The sequence below is a fragment of the Dipodomys merriami genome, unplaced genomic scaffold (assembly GCF_024711535.1).
Source record: "Dipodomys merriami isolate MVZ:Mamm:240054 unplaced genomic scaffold, mDipMer1.0.p SCAF_17, whole genome shotgun sequence".
NCBI classification, from domain to species: domain Eukaryota; kingdom Metazoa; phylum Chordata; class Mammalia; order Rodentia; family Heteromyidae; genus Dipodomys; species Dipodomys merriami.
In genome coordinates, this window is record NW_027203048.1 from 25,280,504 (window position 1) to 25,298,098 (window position 17,595).

Below are 17,595 nucleotides of genomic sequence, written 5' to 3' on the forward strand. Positions count from 1 at the left end.
CGGCAGGCTCAGAGTTCTTGGCTGGGGTCACTAAGAGATGTTGAGCAGCACATTATGTGGGTCAGTCTTCTCTAGGATGAGGTGAGGTCTAGGCCTAGATCTAGGACAGCAGAGTAACCAGTTCCCCTCTTTTTCCTGTAAGACAGCCCCCAGCTGTGACAGAACAGAAAGCCACCATCGTCTACTTCAGAGGGCTCTTGTGTGGCAGATGGCTTCTCCCCTCTCCTCAGGCCTGTCCCCTCTGTTTCTCTGGCTCTAGGCAAGTGTACAAAGTCTGTGGAGAATGAGCCCCATTTTTCTAGCCACATATTCCACACAGACATAGCCATTGGTGCCACATTTGTGGCTCATAGCTCCATCGGTGGGCTGTGGGCCCTTGAAGACCAGCTCTACCCCATGTTTCAGTCTAGCCTGCCTTACTGCTCCTCTGTATCACAGTCCAGCACTGGCTGTGGAGAAATGTGACCTCAGTTCACATAAAGCCATACTGTGGAACTGTTGAGAAAAGGAAAATATAAATTACATTAAGTAGCTGTGAGGACCGACACGTGCAGGTTCTCCTTTCCTCTTCTGAGGTTTGGTGGTGGTAGTGGTGGTGGTTTCTGTTCTCCTTCAATTAGTCCAAACAGCCAAGGTGTTCTGTTTTCACTTGGGAGTTCAGTGCCTATTCAAGACTTTTTTTTTTTTTTAAATGAAAGAAAGAACAACAAGCTGCTGTCAGGTGGTATACCTGAGTTTTGTTTTGTTTTATACTAGTATGGCAGGAATGAGCTATTGATTTTGGCCCCTCCCTCTAGGCATAGGCTCTCTATCTTATGAGGAAGGGAGTATACTCTTGTACTGCCGCCCTGGCCCTACACTGTGGTCCCCAAGGGAGGAGAGACTAGTTTTTGGCTGGAGAATCCAGAGGGAAATCTTGGAGGAGGCCGAGTGCATTCATTGCAGGTTCACCAGGCTTTCATTCAGTGCTTTCCTGGGCCAAGAACCCCAAACCCAGCAAGATATATCTTCTATGGTGGTGGCAGGGCAGTAGGTGAGGATGGGAACAATCAGAGGCGGTAGGCCATGGGCTAGTTAGGCAGAAAACCTGAGGTCCTGCTGCATCTTGTCCTGGTGGTCCTTTCCTCTGTCGGAGTCAGGGTGAATGGCGTGTAGCCAGGGCTTGAGGGGTGTGTTTGAGAAGTCAGCATCCACACTTGGACCTATCCCCAGCAGGGTCAATCTGTACCTCAGCCATGAGAGAGAAGAGCTTGAGATTTGGAGGCCTCTACTGGGCCACTGAGGATAAAGGAAGGCAATGGAAATCTGGGCCAAGGTCAAAGTGTATAAATGCCAGAGGATCTATATCTAGTCTCAACCAGAACACTAATATTTGCCCTTGCTAGGTAGGCACTGTACCACTGAGCCATGACTCCAGCCCTTTTATGCTCTGAGTATTTTTGAGATAGGGTCTTGCTTCCTGCCTGGGTGCATACCTAGGGGATCTGCCTATTTCAGATTTCCTACGAATGCTAAGATAACAAGTATGTATCACTCACTGTACACAGATCTCAATTGAGAAGGGGTTTTGTGGACATTTTACACCTTAATCCTCCCAGTCTTTTATTTTTTATTAATTTTATTTTTTATTTTTTTTTGGTGCTGGTTGTGGGGTTTAAACTCAGGGCCTGGGCACTGCCTGTCCCTGTGCTTTTTTGATCAAGGCTAATGATCTACCACTAGAGTCACAGCTCTACTTCTGGCTTTTTGGTGGTCAATTGGAGATGAGTCTTGTGGATTTTACTGCCCAGGCTGACTTTAAACTGAGATCCTCAGATCTCGGTCTGCTGAGTATCTAGGATTACAGGCATAAACCACTGGTGCCTGATGCTGTTCTGCTTGTTAATTTGTGTTTTGTTTCTTTTCTTTTTTTTTTTTTTGGTCGGTTGTGGGGGGCCTGAACTCTGGGCCTGCACGCTGTCCATTAGCTCTTCAGCTCAAGGCTAGCGTTGTACCACCTGAGCCACAGCACCACTTCCAGCTTTTTTTCTGCTTATGTGGTGCTGAGGAATCGAACCTAGGGCCTCATGCATGCAAGGCCAGCACTAGACCACTGAGCCGCCTTCCCAGCCCCAGTGTTTCATTTTTTGATATATGGTCTCAATATGTGTTCCAGTCCTCCTGCTTCCAGTTCCACCTCCCAAGTGCTGGCATTACAGACACACACTAGTATGCGTGGCTATATTTTAATTAAAATGTACTTTTTAATATCTTGCTTCTTTTGCAAGATATAATTTCTGAGAAATCCACCCATGTTTGTTGTAAGGTATATACACGTTTTTCACATAAACTCTTCAGAATTTTATTGTGCATCACTTTACTATTTTTTAATATAATTTTGTTATTATTAAGATGTACAGAGGGGTTACCATTTCACAATCCAAGTAATCCATACATTTCTCTTTGGGACAATGTCATTCCTTTGCTTTCCCCTAGTTTCTCCCTCTTTTTCTGCCCACAGATTCATACTTTTATTTTTTTATTTTCACTTAAAATACTGGGACTTGAAGTCATGACTTCAAGTGTTTTGCCTCTTGAGCCATGCCTCCAGTCCTTTTTACTTTCGTTATTTTCAAATAGAGTTAAATTTCTACCAAGAGTGGCCTTGTCTTTCTTGTTTAGGGATGATGTTCTACCCATTTAGGCTTGCCTCCAATATAGCATTTTGTTAGTTAATTGTAGATGGAGTCTCAAGGACTTTTCTACCTAGTCTGATGCTCCAGATCTCAGCCACCTAAGAAGCAGAATTACAGGTGTGAACTTTTTAATCATGATCCTCCTTTCTCCACCTCAAAATTTGATATTTATACAGATTGTTCAAGAACTGTTTTATGAATGTAGAGGAGACCAACCCTGGGCTCTGCCTTGAACATGCCTGAATTTGTCCATGTATGTGTGCATTCATCCATGTTTTTTCTATCTAAACACTTGCCTCTAGGCTATCTTATCACTGGGCTGGAAAGATAGTCAGGAATGAGCAGAGCAGGTGATGACAACATAGGAAAAAGGCACACATATAGGAGAGTAAGGTTCTATCCCCAGCACTGAAAGAAAATGGACAGGAAATGCAGCTAACAGAAGGGAAGCATAACCACCTGGGAGGGCTGCAGAGAGGAGATAATTTCACTTTGTGTTTTCTACAAGGATGGGCTTAGAATTCTTGGAGAAGCCTGGTGGGAAGCACCCACCGATCGTGGAAAGAACATAAGAGGTACAGGGAAGGGGGAAACCCACAGACCAGCCTTCCTGAATCTACCACATAGCATGAGCCAGCCCATAGAAGACTTGGACCAGCAGCCTGACCTGAAGGTGTGGTAGGAGGGAACCCAGATGGAAGGCCTTCTCTCCAGGGACTATGGTGTTAAAGCAGATCTACTCCAAGTCTCTTGAAATTGTGTTCTCACGCCTGTATGGAGTTGGTCTCCTGGGCCCAGGCACATGTCTGAAGAAGAGGGACTGGGCCAACCCCAGAGGAGAGCCTCAGGGCCCAACTCCTTCTTCCTTTCTCTATTCCTCCTCCTCATCTTTGACCTTTCCTGATCATGAATCATGGGCAGGAGATGTGTTGGCACTCAGTGACCTAGGTGACAAGGACTGTTGAACAACAGCCTTCATATTCTGTGCTGACAATTACCCCCCACTTTCAGCTACATCCCAGACATACCCAACCTGGCAGAAGTCAGGACCACTGAATGTGTTGAAATCTCACCAAGAAAAACAATTCTGACTCCTTGTATTTGCAGAACACTTTGTACTTCGATGTACTTGGGCCCGGTGGGAGAGAGAGGAATTCTATCCGGCTGACACCTTGAAGGAGCCCACAGTCTGCTTGAGGAAATGTATGAACAAATAGGTAGAAGAATAGCGAGGACTGGGAAGGTGGCTCAGTGGTAGAGTGCTTGCCTTGCATGCATGAGACCCTGGGTTTGATTCCTCAGCTCTACATAAGCAGAAAAAGAAAAAGAAAAAAAAACTGGAAGTGGCTCTGTGGCTCAAGTGGTAGAGTACTAGCCTTGAGCTGAAGAGCTGAGGGACAGCGCCCAGGCCAAGAGTTCATGACCCAACCAAAAAAAAAAAAAAAAAAAAAATAGAAGTGTGTGAAGTAGAGACCTAAGGAGGTCCTTAGCAGTTGACTCTTCCAGAACATCAGGAAGGACTTCATAGAGGAGGTGGCTTTGGTGATCAGTGACCTGGGGCAGACCTACTGGTGGCACATTCCAGGCTGAAGAAGCACCTTCAGCACATCAGGAAGGCAGGCCCTAACCAAGACTTGGGAATGGAAGTTGGATGTAGATGTAGCAGGTAGGTTGGGAAATAGTGGTGGATGACAGGAGTGGACCTTATCATTGAGTAAAAGGACCACTGGAGAGTATAGTAGGCTCCCCCTTCAGTGTGAAGGATGGGTTAAAAGGAAGGAGACTAGAGGCAAGGAGGTCAGTGTGGTTAACCCCATTCAGAAGAGGCAGCCTGCAATGAGGTAGTGGGAGAAGGAGAGGGGAAACTTGAATGTTAGTAATGTCTGTCAGTCTTCGGCTGGATGTTGGGTAAGAGTTAGCTTCAGGCCTGTGTTCTTACCCATTCATGTACTAAGTTATCCTCAGCACCTACTACATGTAAGGTAGTGTGAGAGGCATAAAGAAGTGTGTGTGTGTGTGTGTGTGTGTGTGTGTGTGTGTTGGAGGAGTATTATGACTCATATACTGGGTAGAGCCTTAGAAAAGGTGCCTTTAGGTATGCAAATGATATTTTAGGAATCTGCCCCTTTCCACCATATTTCATTTCTACTGTGTGTGGTCCTCTCTTTTTTCTTAATATAAGTTTGGCAATGCCTTCTTTGTTTCTTGACTTTTTTTCTTTTTGGCCTTGGAGCTATACTTTCATGAATAAAATTTTTCATTAGGGTTCTAAAACTTCACATGACATAAAATTGTATCACTTTATCCTTTTAACCATTTTTAGGTGTATATATTCACATCATGTAGACATGACTTTAAGCTGGATCTTCTCTTGAATTTCCAGGCTTGCCTCTAGCCCCAGCTCTGTACCCCCAGTAAAGAGAGCAGCAATTCCAAAACTGGTTCTTACTGGCCTAGATAGGGCCAGGTGCTCACCTTTTCCCAGTCACCCTGTTCCTGTGGCCAGCAGAGGCTGCAGGAGGGATGGTCAGAGGGAAAGCAGGTGGTGTTACTAGGTGGGCTGAGGATGTCAGGGAGGCAAAAACAGCAGGAGTCAACTACCACGAAGCAGATAGAACACAGGTCCCTTGCTCCTGGGAACCCAAGTTGCTGCTATGGCAGAAAGACTTCTTTGCTTCCCTCCCCCCCACCCCCCCTCAGCTTCTAGATGTTGGGGAGGAAGGATTGGGCTGGCCATGGTACAATGTAGAAGCACCTGGAAACTGGATACTTCCTTATAATAACCAGGAGTGGCAAGAAGGGCTTCCTGGGGGGCTGGGTCCCCACATAGGACCTGGGTGCCTTCTCTGGACCCATTGCTTGCTCCCAACTGCTGCTAATACCACCATCGCATTAGCTTTTCCTTCCGCTCCACAGACCTCTGCCTCCTGCCTGCTGCTCCAGAACATAATGTCCCGTTGGACACACTCCCCTCTCCCTTCCCTTCCCTTCACCCCTGCCTCCTGGGCCCATGGTTAGGGCCTGGAGTCAGGGCCCCAATCAGGACAGGTCTGAGGTGCTCTCTTCCTCCCACAGGCCTTTCCCTGGAACGCCTGCCCAACTCCATTGCCTCCCGCTACCGCCTAACTGAGCGGGAGGAGGAAGTGGTCGCCTGCTTCGAGAGGGCCTCCTGGGTGGCTCAGGTGTTCCTGCAGGAACTGGAGAAGGTGAGCTGGGGTGGCACAGCATGTAGTGGCTGCTGTCTGTTGAGCAGGAGTATCTGTAGCCCAAACTCTGTGCAGAGATTCCCCTGTGCAAATTTGAAAGTCACCTCCCTGTCCCAAGACACTACTTGGTTAGAAAATTCATTGCAGTACGCTGATTCTGTCAGAAGCAACTCTGCCACCACAAAGCAGTCTTAATAAAGAAATGGTCCTTGTCATGTGTGAGGGGTCAGGGACTCTGGTAAACTGAACTTGTAGAACCAAGTGTAACGGCCTTGTTTGCACTGTTAACCTGGGAAGGAGGAGCTGGACATCTCCCTGCTCAGTGGGTTAGGTTTAGAGGGGTCCCATCATTTCCCTGCCCCTCTCCTGTGGAAGAGCTGGAGCAAGGCTGGTTCTCACAGTGAGGCATCCTTCTCCCCTCCCAGATGCCCTGAGCATGCTTTGCCAGGCCCACAGGAGAGGTGGGTCTTGAGTCCCATTCTCCAAGCCTTTCAGAAACAGGCAAAGAGCCGGCTAGAAGACCTCTGGCAGTTCTCAGGCCTCTCAGTCCCCAGTTTCACCTGCCTGTAGCATGCCAAGTACCCCAGCTCTCCTTGATGAGGTGCTCTAGTTTCCTGAAGGGAAGACAGATGACTTGGTCCAGCAGAGACCTTGTTAACATGTATGGAAAACCTACATGAGGGACTAGCACTCCTTTGAGGACTTCATATAGATTCTGTAATGTAACTTCACACTATGTACATGAAGTAAGTGCGACTGCTGTTCCCATTTTATAGGTGAGTTAAGTTGAGCTTGGAGAGGAGTTACATAGCTTCCCCAGTTCATACAGTTAAAACGCAGTCCTGGCAGGAATGCCTGGACATGCTAGATGAAGGTCTCTAGCAGAGAAGATCATGATTGGTGCTCTAACAGAGGAGCTGGATATGAGCTGAGAGGTGCAGAGTCAAGGAGACCCCTGTGCCTCCACTAGGTAACAAATGCCAGAATTAGCCCAATACCTGTTTTGGTGATGGGCCTTTCTGAAGCTGTTCACTCAAGCCAGACTTTTCCCATAAAGCAGAGCCTCCTCAACCTCAGCACTACTAACAATTGAGTCATTGAGTCTGGATTGTCCTTAGCAATGGGAACTCCCCTGTGTAGTGTAGGTAGTTAGCAGCATCCCTGCTTCTATGACAGGGTGCTGGTGGTACACAGCCCCCTCTGGATACTACCAAAGGAGGACAGCTATCTCAGAAGACAGATCCATCCCCCTCTCCTGTGGAGAGCCACTACCTAGGAGGCCTCTGCTTGACCGAATATCAGGAAGAAATGACTAAATACAGGACTCAAATGCCTGTTCCCTGGCAGAGGACACCTGGAGACTTGGTTGGCCTTCATCCTCACCAGGGCCATTCAGATCACTGCTAAATAGCAATATTTTAGGAGTTATTTAAATTTGTATTGTTTGTGGCTTGAAGAAGCTTTCATGGAAAGTGAGGGAAGCTTCCCTTGGGCTTTTAAGGGGAGTTGAGCATGTGCTCACTGTGTAGCTAATGCTGTCTGGAATGTGTTATCCTCCTGCCTCTGCTTCTTGGGTGTGGGGACCACAGGTGTATGGCTGTCTATGAGATGGGAATGGTGACAGTTCCTAATGGATTTGTTCTAAAGGTGAAGTGAGCTAATGAACCGAAAGCTCTTGTGATGCTGAATACATGTGGGCATGTGGGTTTGTGGGCATTCAGCATTTGGATGGGGAGACAGGTTTTGAATGAAAAATGAATTAGAGGCTGGACACCAGTGGCTCATGCCTATGATCCTAACTACTGAGAAGCCTGAGATCCAAAGATCATAGTTTGAAGCCAGCTTGGTCAGGATGTCCATGAGACTCTTTATCTCCAGTTAACCACCAAAAAGCCAAAGTTGTGGTTCAACTTGGTCAAGATGTCCATGAGACTCTTATCTCCAGTTAAACACACACACAGACTCAGGATGTCCATGAGACTCTTATCTCCAGTTGAACACACACACACACACGCACGCACGCGCGCACGCGCGCGAAAGAGAGCTTTTTCAGCCTTGAACAGCATGCTTGTAGAGTAGAGGTGGGGCCATTGACTCACCCTCCAGGCCCCTTTCCCTCCCAACTCTGGGACAATGACTCCTCTCTGTTCCCTTCCCAGACCACAAACAACAGCACATCAAGGCACCTGAAAGGCTCTCCCCCTGTTGACTATGAGCTCTCCTACTTCCTGGAAGCTGCTCTCCAGAGTGCGTTCGTGAAGAACCTGAAGAAAGGGTAGGTGTCCAGCGGCTGAACAGGACCTGGACATTCCTTTCTGGGCTGGGTATATTCTCATGCTCCCAGAGGATCGTTTAGGGCTGGCTTGTGTCACATCTTGTCAGTGGCAGAGGGCCAAATTCCTCTAGTTGCTGCTGAAGCAATAAAACCTGGACACTTGTGGGAGAAGCCACATCCAAGGACACAGGAGTGACTCTCTTCAAAAGGGTGTGCAAGAGCTGGAGAGCTGGCCAGCTTGTGCTGGTGGCAACTGCCACTATTTCACTTCTCTGAGACTTGGGTTCCCCGAAACTCAAGTAAGAATACTGATTCCTTTTTGTTCCAGCTTGAGAAAGGACAGTGAGGTGTGAGGGAAAGGATGGTGACAATAAAGCCTGGCATCATTTTTGAGATGCTACAGTAGATGAATGAGCAGGAAGTTTGCCTGTGCATTGTGTTGAGGCTCCATACCTTAGGTATGGCTGGTGTGAGGCACCAGGCCAACAGTGGTGATTCATGGTGTAAGTTGGATAGTGGTGGTGGGGGAGAATCAGGAGAGCACCAAGCATTCAGCCCAGCCAGTCAACCATGCCCTCATCCAGATAGGGCTGGGGCATTCCTGGCTGTCTCTAGCAGAGATATGGGGCCTCCTCAGTCCTTCCTCTGTATCATTATAATCCTCTGCTGCAGACTCTAGGCTCAGGCTGGAGGATGTCAGTGGAAGAAAGGACCCTTGTGTGCCTAGAGCAGCCCATCTCCATGGGAAGGGAGAGAATGGTGGGAAGAGAACCACCATGGTTGGTGGTTGGGCCAGGCAGATAATTTCTCCCTCAGGGTGGCATAGCCCAGGGTCAGGATCATATGGCTTCCTTTTTGTTGACTGCCTGGAGGTCTTCTAATCTTGTGCCTCAATTTTAGTATAATTTTTTAATGTCACTTTATTGTGTTCATTTGACCTATTTTTGAGCAGACGATAAATTGATTCTTACACATATTTGTGTAGTCAGAAAAACAAACCAACAACTGTTTTCTACTCTATATTGTTAACATAGACCATACCAGTGAACAAAAATGGGTTTTCCCCACCCACCACCAGTGATATTCTCTAGTCCCATCAGGGGGGTCCTGAGAATAACCAGCAAAAGCACAGGTCCCACAGGCACAGTACCACAGTTCCACAAGGCTGTCCCAGTTTCAAAAAGCAGGTCCCCAGCTTACCCTCAAGTTCTGTCTGACTTGGCTGCAAATCAGATGCTCCCACAAACCCTTCTAGTAATTTGCTAGAGCAGCTCACGCACTCAGGAAAAGAATTTGCTTCTTAGGTTCTGGCTTCTTATAAAATGCTAGAGCTCAGGAATTGCTGTATAGAAGAGACACATGGGCAAGGCATGGGGGAAGGAACCTACTGCCTTGCTCCATGCTGTCTTTGGCTATGCTACCTTCCATGCGGCTTGCAACCCAGAAGTTCTCCAGAACCAATGTTCCTGTGCTTTTATTGAGACTCTGTTATGTACACATGACAGATGAAACCATTAGCTATAAGTAATCTTCATCTCTTAGCCTCTCACAGTGACTTGTTGATCAACGGTTGTGGATAATCATTGTTTTGACATCTGTGATCTCTTATCTTTTTTTAATATCCATTATTTATATTTTTTAGTCTTACAGTGTATCATCATAGACTATTGTCTATTTCTGCACAATAGAATTTTTGAAATCTAGTCCTCTAATCTAATTGTCATTATGTATCCCTTGATCAACATTTCAACATTCTCCCATCCAGTCATCTCAGCCTCTGGTTGATGTCTATCTTTTCTGTTTGTCTGTGTGGATTCACAGATGTATTTATTTCTGTCTTTTTTATCATGTAATATTTAAATTTTATTATTTTTTTCTTTTTTAATTATCTTTAAGCTGTTGTACAAAGGGGTTTCAATTCAGTGTGTCAGTTTATGAGTACAATGCCTCTTACCATTGTCACCTGCTTCCATTGTTCTCCCCATCTTTCCCAACCTCAACTTACCCCATTCCATTTTCACATGTATGTTGAAAACTATGACTATATTTTTTCTTTAAAACAACAAAATATCCTAAAGTGAACGCTGCTTGTAGCCTGTCTTCTCCTACCATGCTATGGTTATGATCCTCTTTCCTTTTCTCAGGAAGTTGCCTGCCGTGAGAGGGTGGGTGGAGAGAACCTTAGCTGAGCCTATAGCCTGCAGCTGGAAAAGTCATACTTCTGCTGTGGCCTGGGTGGAGACTGGGAAATGAGAGGCTGAGGGATTCCAGGTCACAGGATCTGCAGGAGAAGATTCACAGCCAGATAAGCTTAGGAAACAATGAATGCAGACTCTGAAGAACGTGAGCCAGGTGGTAGGTCTGGGAGATGGCAAAGATTGTGAGGTTTTCTTTACCATTTGCTCTAGTGTCCTTATGTGGGGGTGTCTTTCAGTGAGTGGATGTTGTACTACTGGGGCCTTCAGCAGAGTGGACTGATTGAAACACAAGGTTAGCATTTCCATCTAGAGGCATCCCCACCCAACCCAGTAGCTCTGTCCCATCAGCGCTATGCCCCTTTTGTGATGTTGAAAGCCTTTGTGCTAGGGGCTGGGAAGGTGGCTCAGTGGTAGAGTGCTTGCCTTGTATGCATGACGCCCTAGGTTCGATTCCTCAGTACCACATAAGCAGAAAAAGCTGGAAGTGGTGCTGTGGCTCAGGTGGTAGAGTGCTAGCCTTGAGCTGAAGAGCTCAGGGACAGTGCCCAGGCCCAGAGTTCAAGCCCCACGACCAATTTAAGAAAAGGAAAAAAGCCTTTGTGCTTAAGTTCTCAAGTTAAACACTCCTTCCCAGAATTTGGAGCATATCTCAGTGAGGCCACTCCAGGGAGGCAGAGGTGGCTGAAGTAGCTGTAAGCAAACAGGTAGCCTAGGTCTTGGGGACGCCTGTGTCCTTTGTGCCTCTTCTTCCATTCTATACTCAGTGTTAGGCAGCACTGAGGTGACAGTGCCCAAGGGTCCTGTCTTCTAAAAAGTAAGGAACGTGTGGAATGATCCCAACCTGGAAGCCATGCCTCCCTTATCTCTTTGGGCCTGGCAAAGCCAAAGGTAGGTGGATCTGGATCCACCCCCTGGGAGCAACTCCCACTGTGACCAGGTCCTTGAGCTCTCCCAGTTTTCCTCATTCAAAAAGGAGAGGAAAGGATCATGGATGCCTGGCAGCATCTTGGGAATCAGAACACATATGTGTACCTACAGAATGCTCACAAGTGCTTGCAGTAGCAAATTCAGGATTATTATCAGTTATTTTTATTTTTCATGTGATCCATGGCTGGAAAGGCTGCCACCTAAACTTGAACTCCAGACATGAATTTCGCACCTTTTGATCTCTGTTTATTTTATTTTGATTGTAGGACTAAAATTGAACCCAGGGTCTGCAGGCTACAAGGAAAGTGCTCTATCATGTGAGCTATACCCAAACTCTTCTGCTTTCATTTTGATTTTGAGACAGTCTCAATACCTTTACCCTGGGCTGGCCTTGAACTATGATCTTTTACCTGTCTCTCAAGTAGTTAGGATTACAGATACATACCAGCATGTCCAGCTATCTTTTCTTATTTCCCTGGGCTAGTAAGTGTCAGTGATCTTATGTAGGATGAGTATGTTGATTGAGTAGTCCAGGAAGACAAGTTAGCTCATGCCAGGGAAGGGCACACCATGGTCCTAGGTTCCTTGGATCACCTGTGACCATGGAGGAGTCCTGAGAACCACACACTGAGGGGCCCAGCTGCCTCCACCCACCTCCACATCTGCACTTTCAGCCCTTTTTTCAGTTGCTAAACTTCCATTTCGGAGATATGGCCTGGTCTACTGCTTCCTGTTTTTACTACCCAGGCAGCTGAGCTGGTGATTGCCGTTACCCTGGCCTTGCTATGCTTGGGATCCTGCCTGGAGCTCCTCCTCTTTAAAACCTCTTTATCTTGCCAGTTGTAAGCCCCCAGACAGAGTCTGGGGAACAAGAGTTCCCCACCCAAGAGGTTTAGCAGGAAGCTGTGGTCATACCTCTAAGACTGTCAGCTCCTTCTGCAGCCCAGTGTAAACTTGTATTGTAGGTTGGCTATAACCTCTCTCTATAAATAAACTTTCATGAGAACAGCCATACCTGTTCATCCACAAATTGTCTCTCTGTAATTGAATGGGGAGAGTTGAATGGTTGTATTTGAGACCTTATGGCAAAACTTCTATTTGCTGACCTTATTTGGTCTTTGCAGAAAGTAGTCTGCTGACCCCCTACTCTAGAGACCTTAGGGGTCCTCTCTCATAGGGACTTTTGTGGCCCAAAAGACAGAGGGGATGTTCTATTTGGGATAGACTTTTTGAGACAGGGACAGTTCTAGTTTCAGTGTTCGCATTCATTTAATACTCCTAGTCAGGAGACTGAGATCTGAGCATCATAGTTCAAAGCTAGCTTGGGCAGGCAAGTCCATGAAACTCTTATCTCCAGTAAACCACACAAAAAAAAAGCTGGAAGTGGAGCTGTGACTCTAGTAGTAGAGCACTGCCTTGAGGGTTAAAAAGAAAAGAAAAAAAACCTCAGTGACAGCACCCAGGCCTTGAGTTCAAGCCCCAGGACTTGGGGCACAAAAAAGAAAAGTGAGCTGGGTGCCGGTGGCTCACGCCTGTAATCCTTGCTACTCAGGAGGTTGAGATCTGAGGATCGTGGTTCAAAGCCAGCCCGGGCAGGAAAGTTTGTCAGACTCTTACCTCCAACAAACCACCAGAAAACCGGAAGTAGAGCAGTGGCTCAAGACGTAGAGCACTAGCCTTGAGCTGAAGAGCTGAGGGACAGCGTTCAGGCCGAGTTCAAGCCCCACGACTGAAAAAAAAAAGTGACTTGTCCTTAGTCATAGCCAGGATTATGCACTGGGGTCACCTGATGTTGGAGCTGGAGCCAGAAGGTTCTACCCTCCACAGCAGAAGTCCCCTAAGACTGGATACAGCAGGCACACAGTTTAGCACCTCTCTCCTCAAGTATGTGAGCACAGGAAGTACTGTGGCTCTGCTTCTGATATGCAAAGTTGGGAGGGTGGCTGCTGGGGCCTAGGTTTGGATGCTGCTCTGTGGCCCTGAGCAGGTTCCTCTACCCCTATAGCTCTGCTCCTTCCTTTGGTGAACACCCCAGGGGCTGTAAGAGGCTGGTGAGATGGATTAAGTTTCATTCCTCCCCACCTGTTCCCCACATGGCATCTGTGCATGTTGAGTAAGGTGAAGTGAACATCAAGCACAGCCAAGAGGGAAGGAAATAGGGAAGTATGGTGACTTGTGATAGGACTTTGGAAGATGGTCACATGCCCACTTCATGCCTGAGAAGCTGGAAGAGGTTGAGTCACAGCCCAAGCCAGTCCACTGGGATTCCATTTACAGGTCTGTGCAGCCATGAAAGCCAGTTTCTTTTCAATATTTTGGATTCGGAAGGGCAGCATGGGGTGTAGCAGGGAGGACAGTGGATCTTCAGTGTAACAAGTTGGGGCTGCTTTTGCCCCTCTGCCTGAGGAACAAAAAAAATGAGTCATTATTTTTAGAAGATGGTCTTCTGCTTGCAAATGGGCACACCCTTATCCCCTCAACAGCCGACCTGTTGCTTGCTTGCTTTTTTGCTTCCTTCCTTCCTTTTTTCCTTTCTTTCTTCCTTTCTTTCTTCCTTTCTTTCTTCCTTTCCTTTCTTTTCCATCGTGGGGCCTGAACTCTGAGCCTGGGCACTGTCCCTCAGCTCTTCAGCTCAAGGCTAGTGCTCTACCATGTGAGCCACAGTGCCATTTCCCGCTTTTTCTGCTTATGTGGTGCTGAGGAATCGAACCCAGGGCTCATGCATGCAAGGCAAGCACTCTACCACTGAGCCACCTTCCTAGTCCCTACCTGTTTCTTTTTCTTTTTTTTTTTTTTTTTTGGGTCTGGTCGTGGGGCCTGAACTCTGGGCCTGGGCACTGTCCCTCAGCTCTTCAGCTCAAGGCTAGCGCTCTACCACTTGTGCTATAGCGCCACTTCTGGCTTTTTTTCTTATGTGGTGCTGGGAAATCGAACCCAGGGCCTCATGCATGGAAGGCAAGCGCTTTACCACTGAGCCATCTTCCCAGCCCAGTTCCTACCTGTTTCTATCCACCATCCACACTCAGACTGTATTAGGAGGGTTGCTGGTCTTGTGTGCATGCATGTGTGTAGTACACATGTGTTATACATGCTTGAAGTGCCAGCAGTAGGTGAGGCATTTGCCAACCATCACCCTCTATGAAAACCTACTTATTCCAGTACTTTTCTATTCCTGCAACTCTGCTCCTTAGCCTTAATTCTTTTCTTCGTAAAGTACAAAGCCAAGTTACTGGTTCCACCTCCCCATACTCCAACCACAGCACATACTGAGGATTGGAAATTAATCATCATTTCTTTCCAAATAAGTAGCCCAAACCTTTCAAGTCTCTGAGTATGATGAGTAGCAAGTCCCTAAGCCACATGGCAATTACTCACCCCCTGTGTTTCCTGTAATCCTAGCCAGCCCAGAGGTGGTCTGGGAATGCAACAGAGATATTTGAAGCCAGGGTTGCATGGGCCTGGCTGGGCTGGAAATTTCTTTGAACTTTTCCTCATAATTGTAGCTAATATTTGCTGAATACTCAGTGGCATGCACAGCAGAGGGCTAATGCCTGTGTGTAATCCTATGAAGCAGGAACTGATACAATCCCTACTTAACTGAGGAAAAGGGAAAAATAACTTTCCCACGGTCACAGGCTAGGAGATGGCAGAACCACCGGCCAGGTGCTTAGTCTGGATCTCTCCATCCAAAGCCATGGCCCAGCATACCTCCTGCCCCCAGCAGGGCCCCCTATCAGTGATCTTTGTAGTTAACATGTTACTGTCCTTTCAACAAAGATAGAGCTTCCTAGGGGAATCACTAGTTCCAATATTGTTCTTATGTACTTGCTGTTGTTATTGGGAAGTTAAAAAAATAATATGTAGTCTATTTAGACTGGGGTTTCTTAATTCAGATAACTTCTTCATTGTGTGTTTGTCCTAGTTGCCATAGCTTGGCTTGTATCATCTCTTGCCTTCACCCATTTAAGGGATCCCAGTAGCACCCCTCATCTAAATGCAACCCCCAAAAATGTTTCAGACACTGACAGGTGTGGTGGAGGGTTTGCCACAAGTGGAGAACCACTGCCTAACTTAAGGTGCCAAAAGCAGAAGCAAAGCATCTTCATGGGGCTCCCTGGCCTGCCTCATGCACCTCTGCCCATCCCACTTGGAGCCTTTGGAAAAGTGAGGGAACCCCTCACTCACCCCCTGCTTACAGAAGGCTCCTAGCCTAGAGAGGAAACAGGACTGAAGTGAAATTGCTCAGAGAATAGCCTGGCAATTCATTTCCCACAGTGCCCACAGTGCACCTGGCACTCAATCTTGCCGTGGGTAGGAACTATGAACAGAATGCATCTAGGGTGGGGGTCAGAGCTTCAGGCAGGGGTCAGGATAGAGGAAAAGAGGGCAGGAGGTAAGGCAAGGGTGCTGCTTGGAATAGAGTGGACCCTGAAAGCATCTGAGATGACAGCTCATCTGATGGGCCAGGAGGGTGGAGTGGAACCACAAGGCTGCTCAGTGTTAGGAGTTAAGGCCCAAGAAAAGGGTCATTGTGGAGCCATATTTCATTCCTGCCTGGCCACGAGGTAGACCCAGCAGGACATGATAGAGGAGCACCTCCCAAGAACAGCAGGAACAAAAGGCCACAAGCAGTGCCTGTCCTTGTCCCTTTCACTGAAGATTTGAAAATTACGGTCTTGTCTGTTATGCAAAGTGGGTGTCACTTGCTTGACCACTTCCTCTCCGCCCCCCTCGCCCCCCCTCCCCGCTATGCTTCTTTTATTCTGAGCTTCAGGGTAGTTTAGGTCTCCCTTCTGCTGAGGCCGCAGCCCAGTTATTATTTGATGTGTCTGAGAGACATTAACTTTTCTCAGGGGCCTTGCCCTGTTGATCCAGCAGCTATTTCCTCCAGATAACTCCTGCCCCCTTGTTCTATGTCTGATGGCAGTTTCCTAATTAAGCTAAAGCACTGGATTGGGAGGCCAGGAGGGTGGGGGCTGGGAAGCCTAGGCCTTCACTTCCCTCCACTGCCACTAGAGGACAGCCGTGGATTCCATTTGGAGCCTGTCCCCAGGCTGTTCTGTAGCTACTGAGCCGGCAGGAGGGGACCCTTTTTCTGATATGTTGGGATCGGGGGAGATTTGACAGCTGGGCTGACTATACGGAAAGATAGGAGAACTCCCCCCCCACCCCCAGTTTACCGAAAGCCTGGTTTTCTTGCCTGAAGCAGTTGCTGCCTGAAGCAGTAGGAGCTTGAGGGGTGGGGGTGGGGAGAGCGGAGATAGAGGATGACAAAGTGATTCCATACAGAGCTGGGAAAGCTAGTTGTCCTGGTCAACCAGCTTAGACCTGACCTAGTGCCTGGTGTCTGTCTGCTGAGACCAGAAACAGGAATTGATTCTGCCCTTTGCCCATCATGGGCAAGGGGCCATTTCTTTTGGAGTTGGTTTTCCTCTTCATTCTGTCAAGGGCTGTCAGACCTATTCGCAGCCAAGAGTTGGGTGAACTTGGGCTATGTGTATTGAGCCGGTTGAGGTGTATGTTTAAAGCTTGTTCTTTAAAAGGAATTGTTTTAATTACCAAAGAACATGTGCTCACTGTGCCCAAACCAAACAATACAGATGAGAGTAAGTTTTCTAAGGGAGTTCCCTGGAACTGGATTGGTTTTTCAGCCCTTTGAAAGCATGAGTCACTTTAGAAAACCCAGCTTGCTGTTGTATGTGACCCTCATGGGGCTGTATTCAATTAGCAATCAGTTTGTCTTGTTTTCTGTAGCCACAGGTGTCTTCAGGGATGACAGAGGGCAGGAGACAGACATATATCTGGGGATGGGGGTCAGAGATCAGGATCTCCCAAGAATGAAGCCTGTGTTATTAGCCAGTTGTTCTGGGTTATGCTGTGTGGCATAGGAAGACCTTCAAGGACATTTCCTGCCCTTCTAATACACAGCCTTCTAATACACAGCCCTTATTTATTGTTTGTGCCTACCTTTACCTTCCTCATCTTGCTGGAAAGGAGAGAGCTTATTCCTTCTGTCCATTGGGCTTGGGCTCAACTTTATTCCCGGGGTATGGCTGAAGAGAATTTTAGTTTTTGAAGCAAATGATTTGAGTCTGTGACAGAAGTGACCAGCTTGGTAACCATTAAACATTGCCTGGCCTTGTCTTCTGACTCATCTCTGCAGATGTTGGGATCTGCCAGCTGACTGTGCTCGTCTGGGTCTTTGACCAGAAACATCTCATTCACAATGCCAACCCTGAAATGGGGTCTTCTGGATAGGATCAAATGCATTCATATCTGTTTAGGTTCTATTCTGTGATTGGTGTTATGCAATT

At 47.3% G+C, this 17,595-nt stretch overlaps 1 protein-coding gene across 1 annotated transcript in view; it reads left to right on the forward strand.

Annotated features, from left to right (window-relative positions):
- The window catches only part of Ttc7a (tetratricopeptide repeat domain 7A), a 120,687-nt gene that overhangs the window by 26,087 nt on the left and 77,005 nt on the right, over positions 1-17,595 (forward strand). The window contains exons 4-5 of the mRNA XM_070025536.1: positions 5,751-5,881; positions 8,041-8,156. Of these exons, the coding sequence (XP_069881637.1) occupies positions 5,751-5,881; positions 8,041-8,156 (247 nt within the window). The remainder of the gene's footprint in view (positions 1-5,750; positions 5,882-8,040; positions 8,157-17,595) is intronic.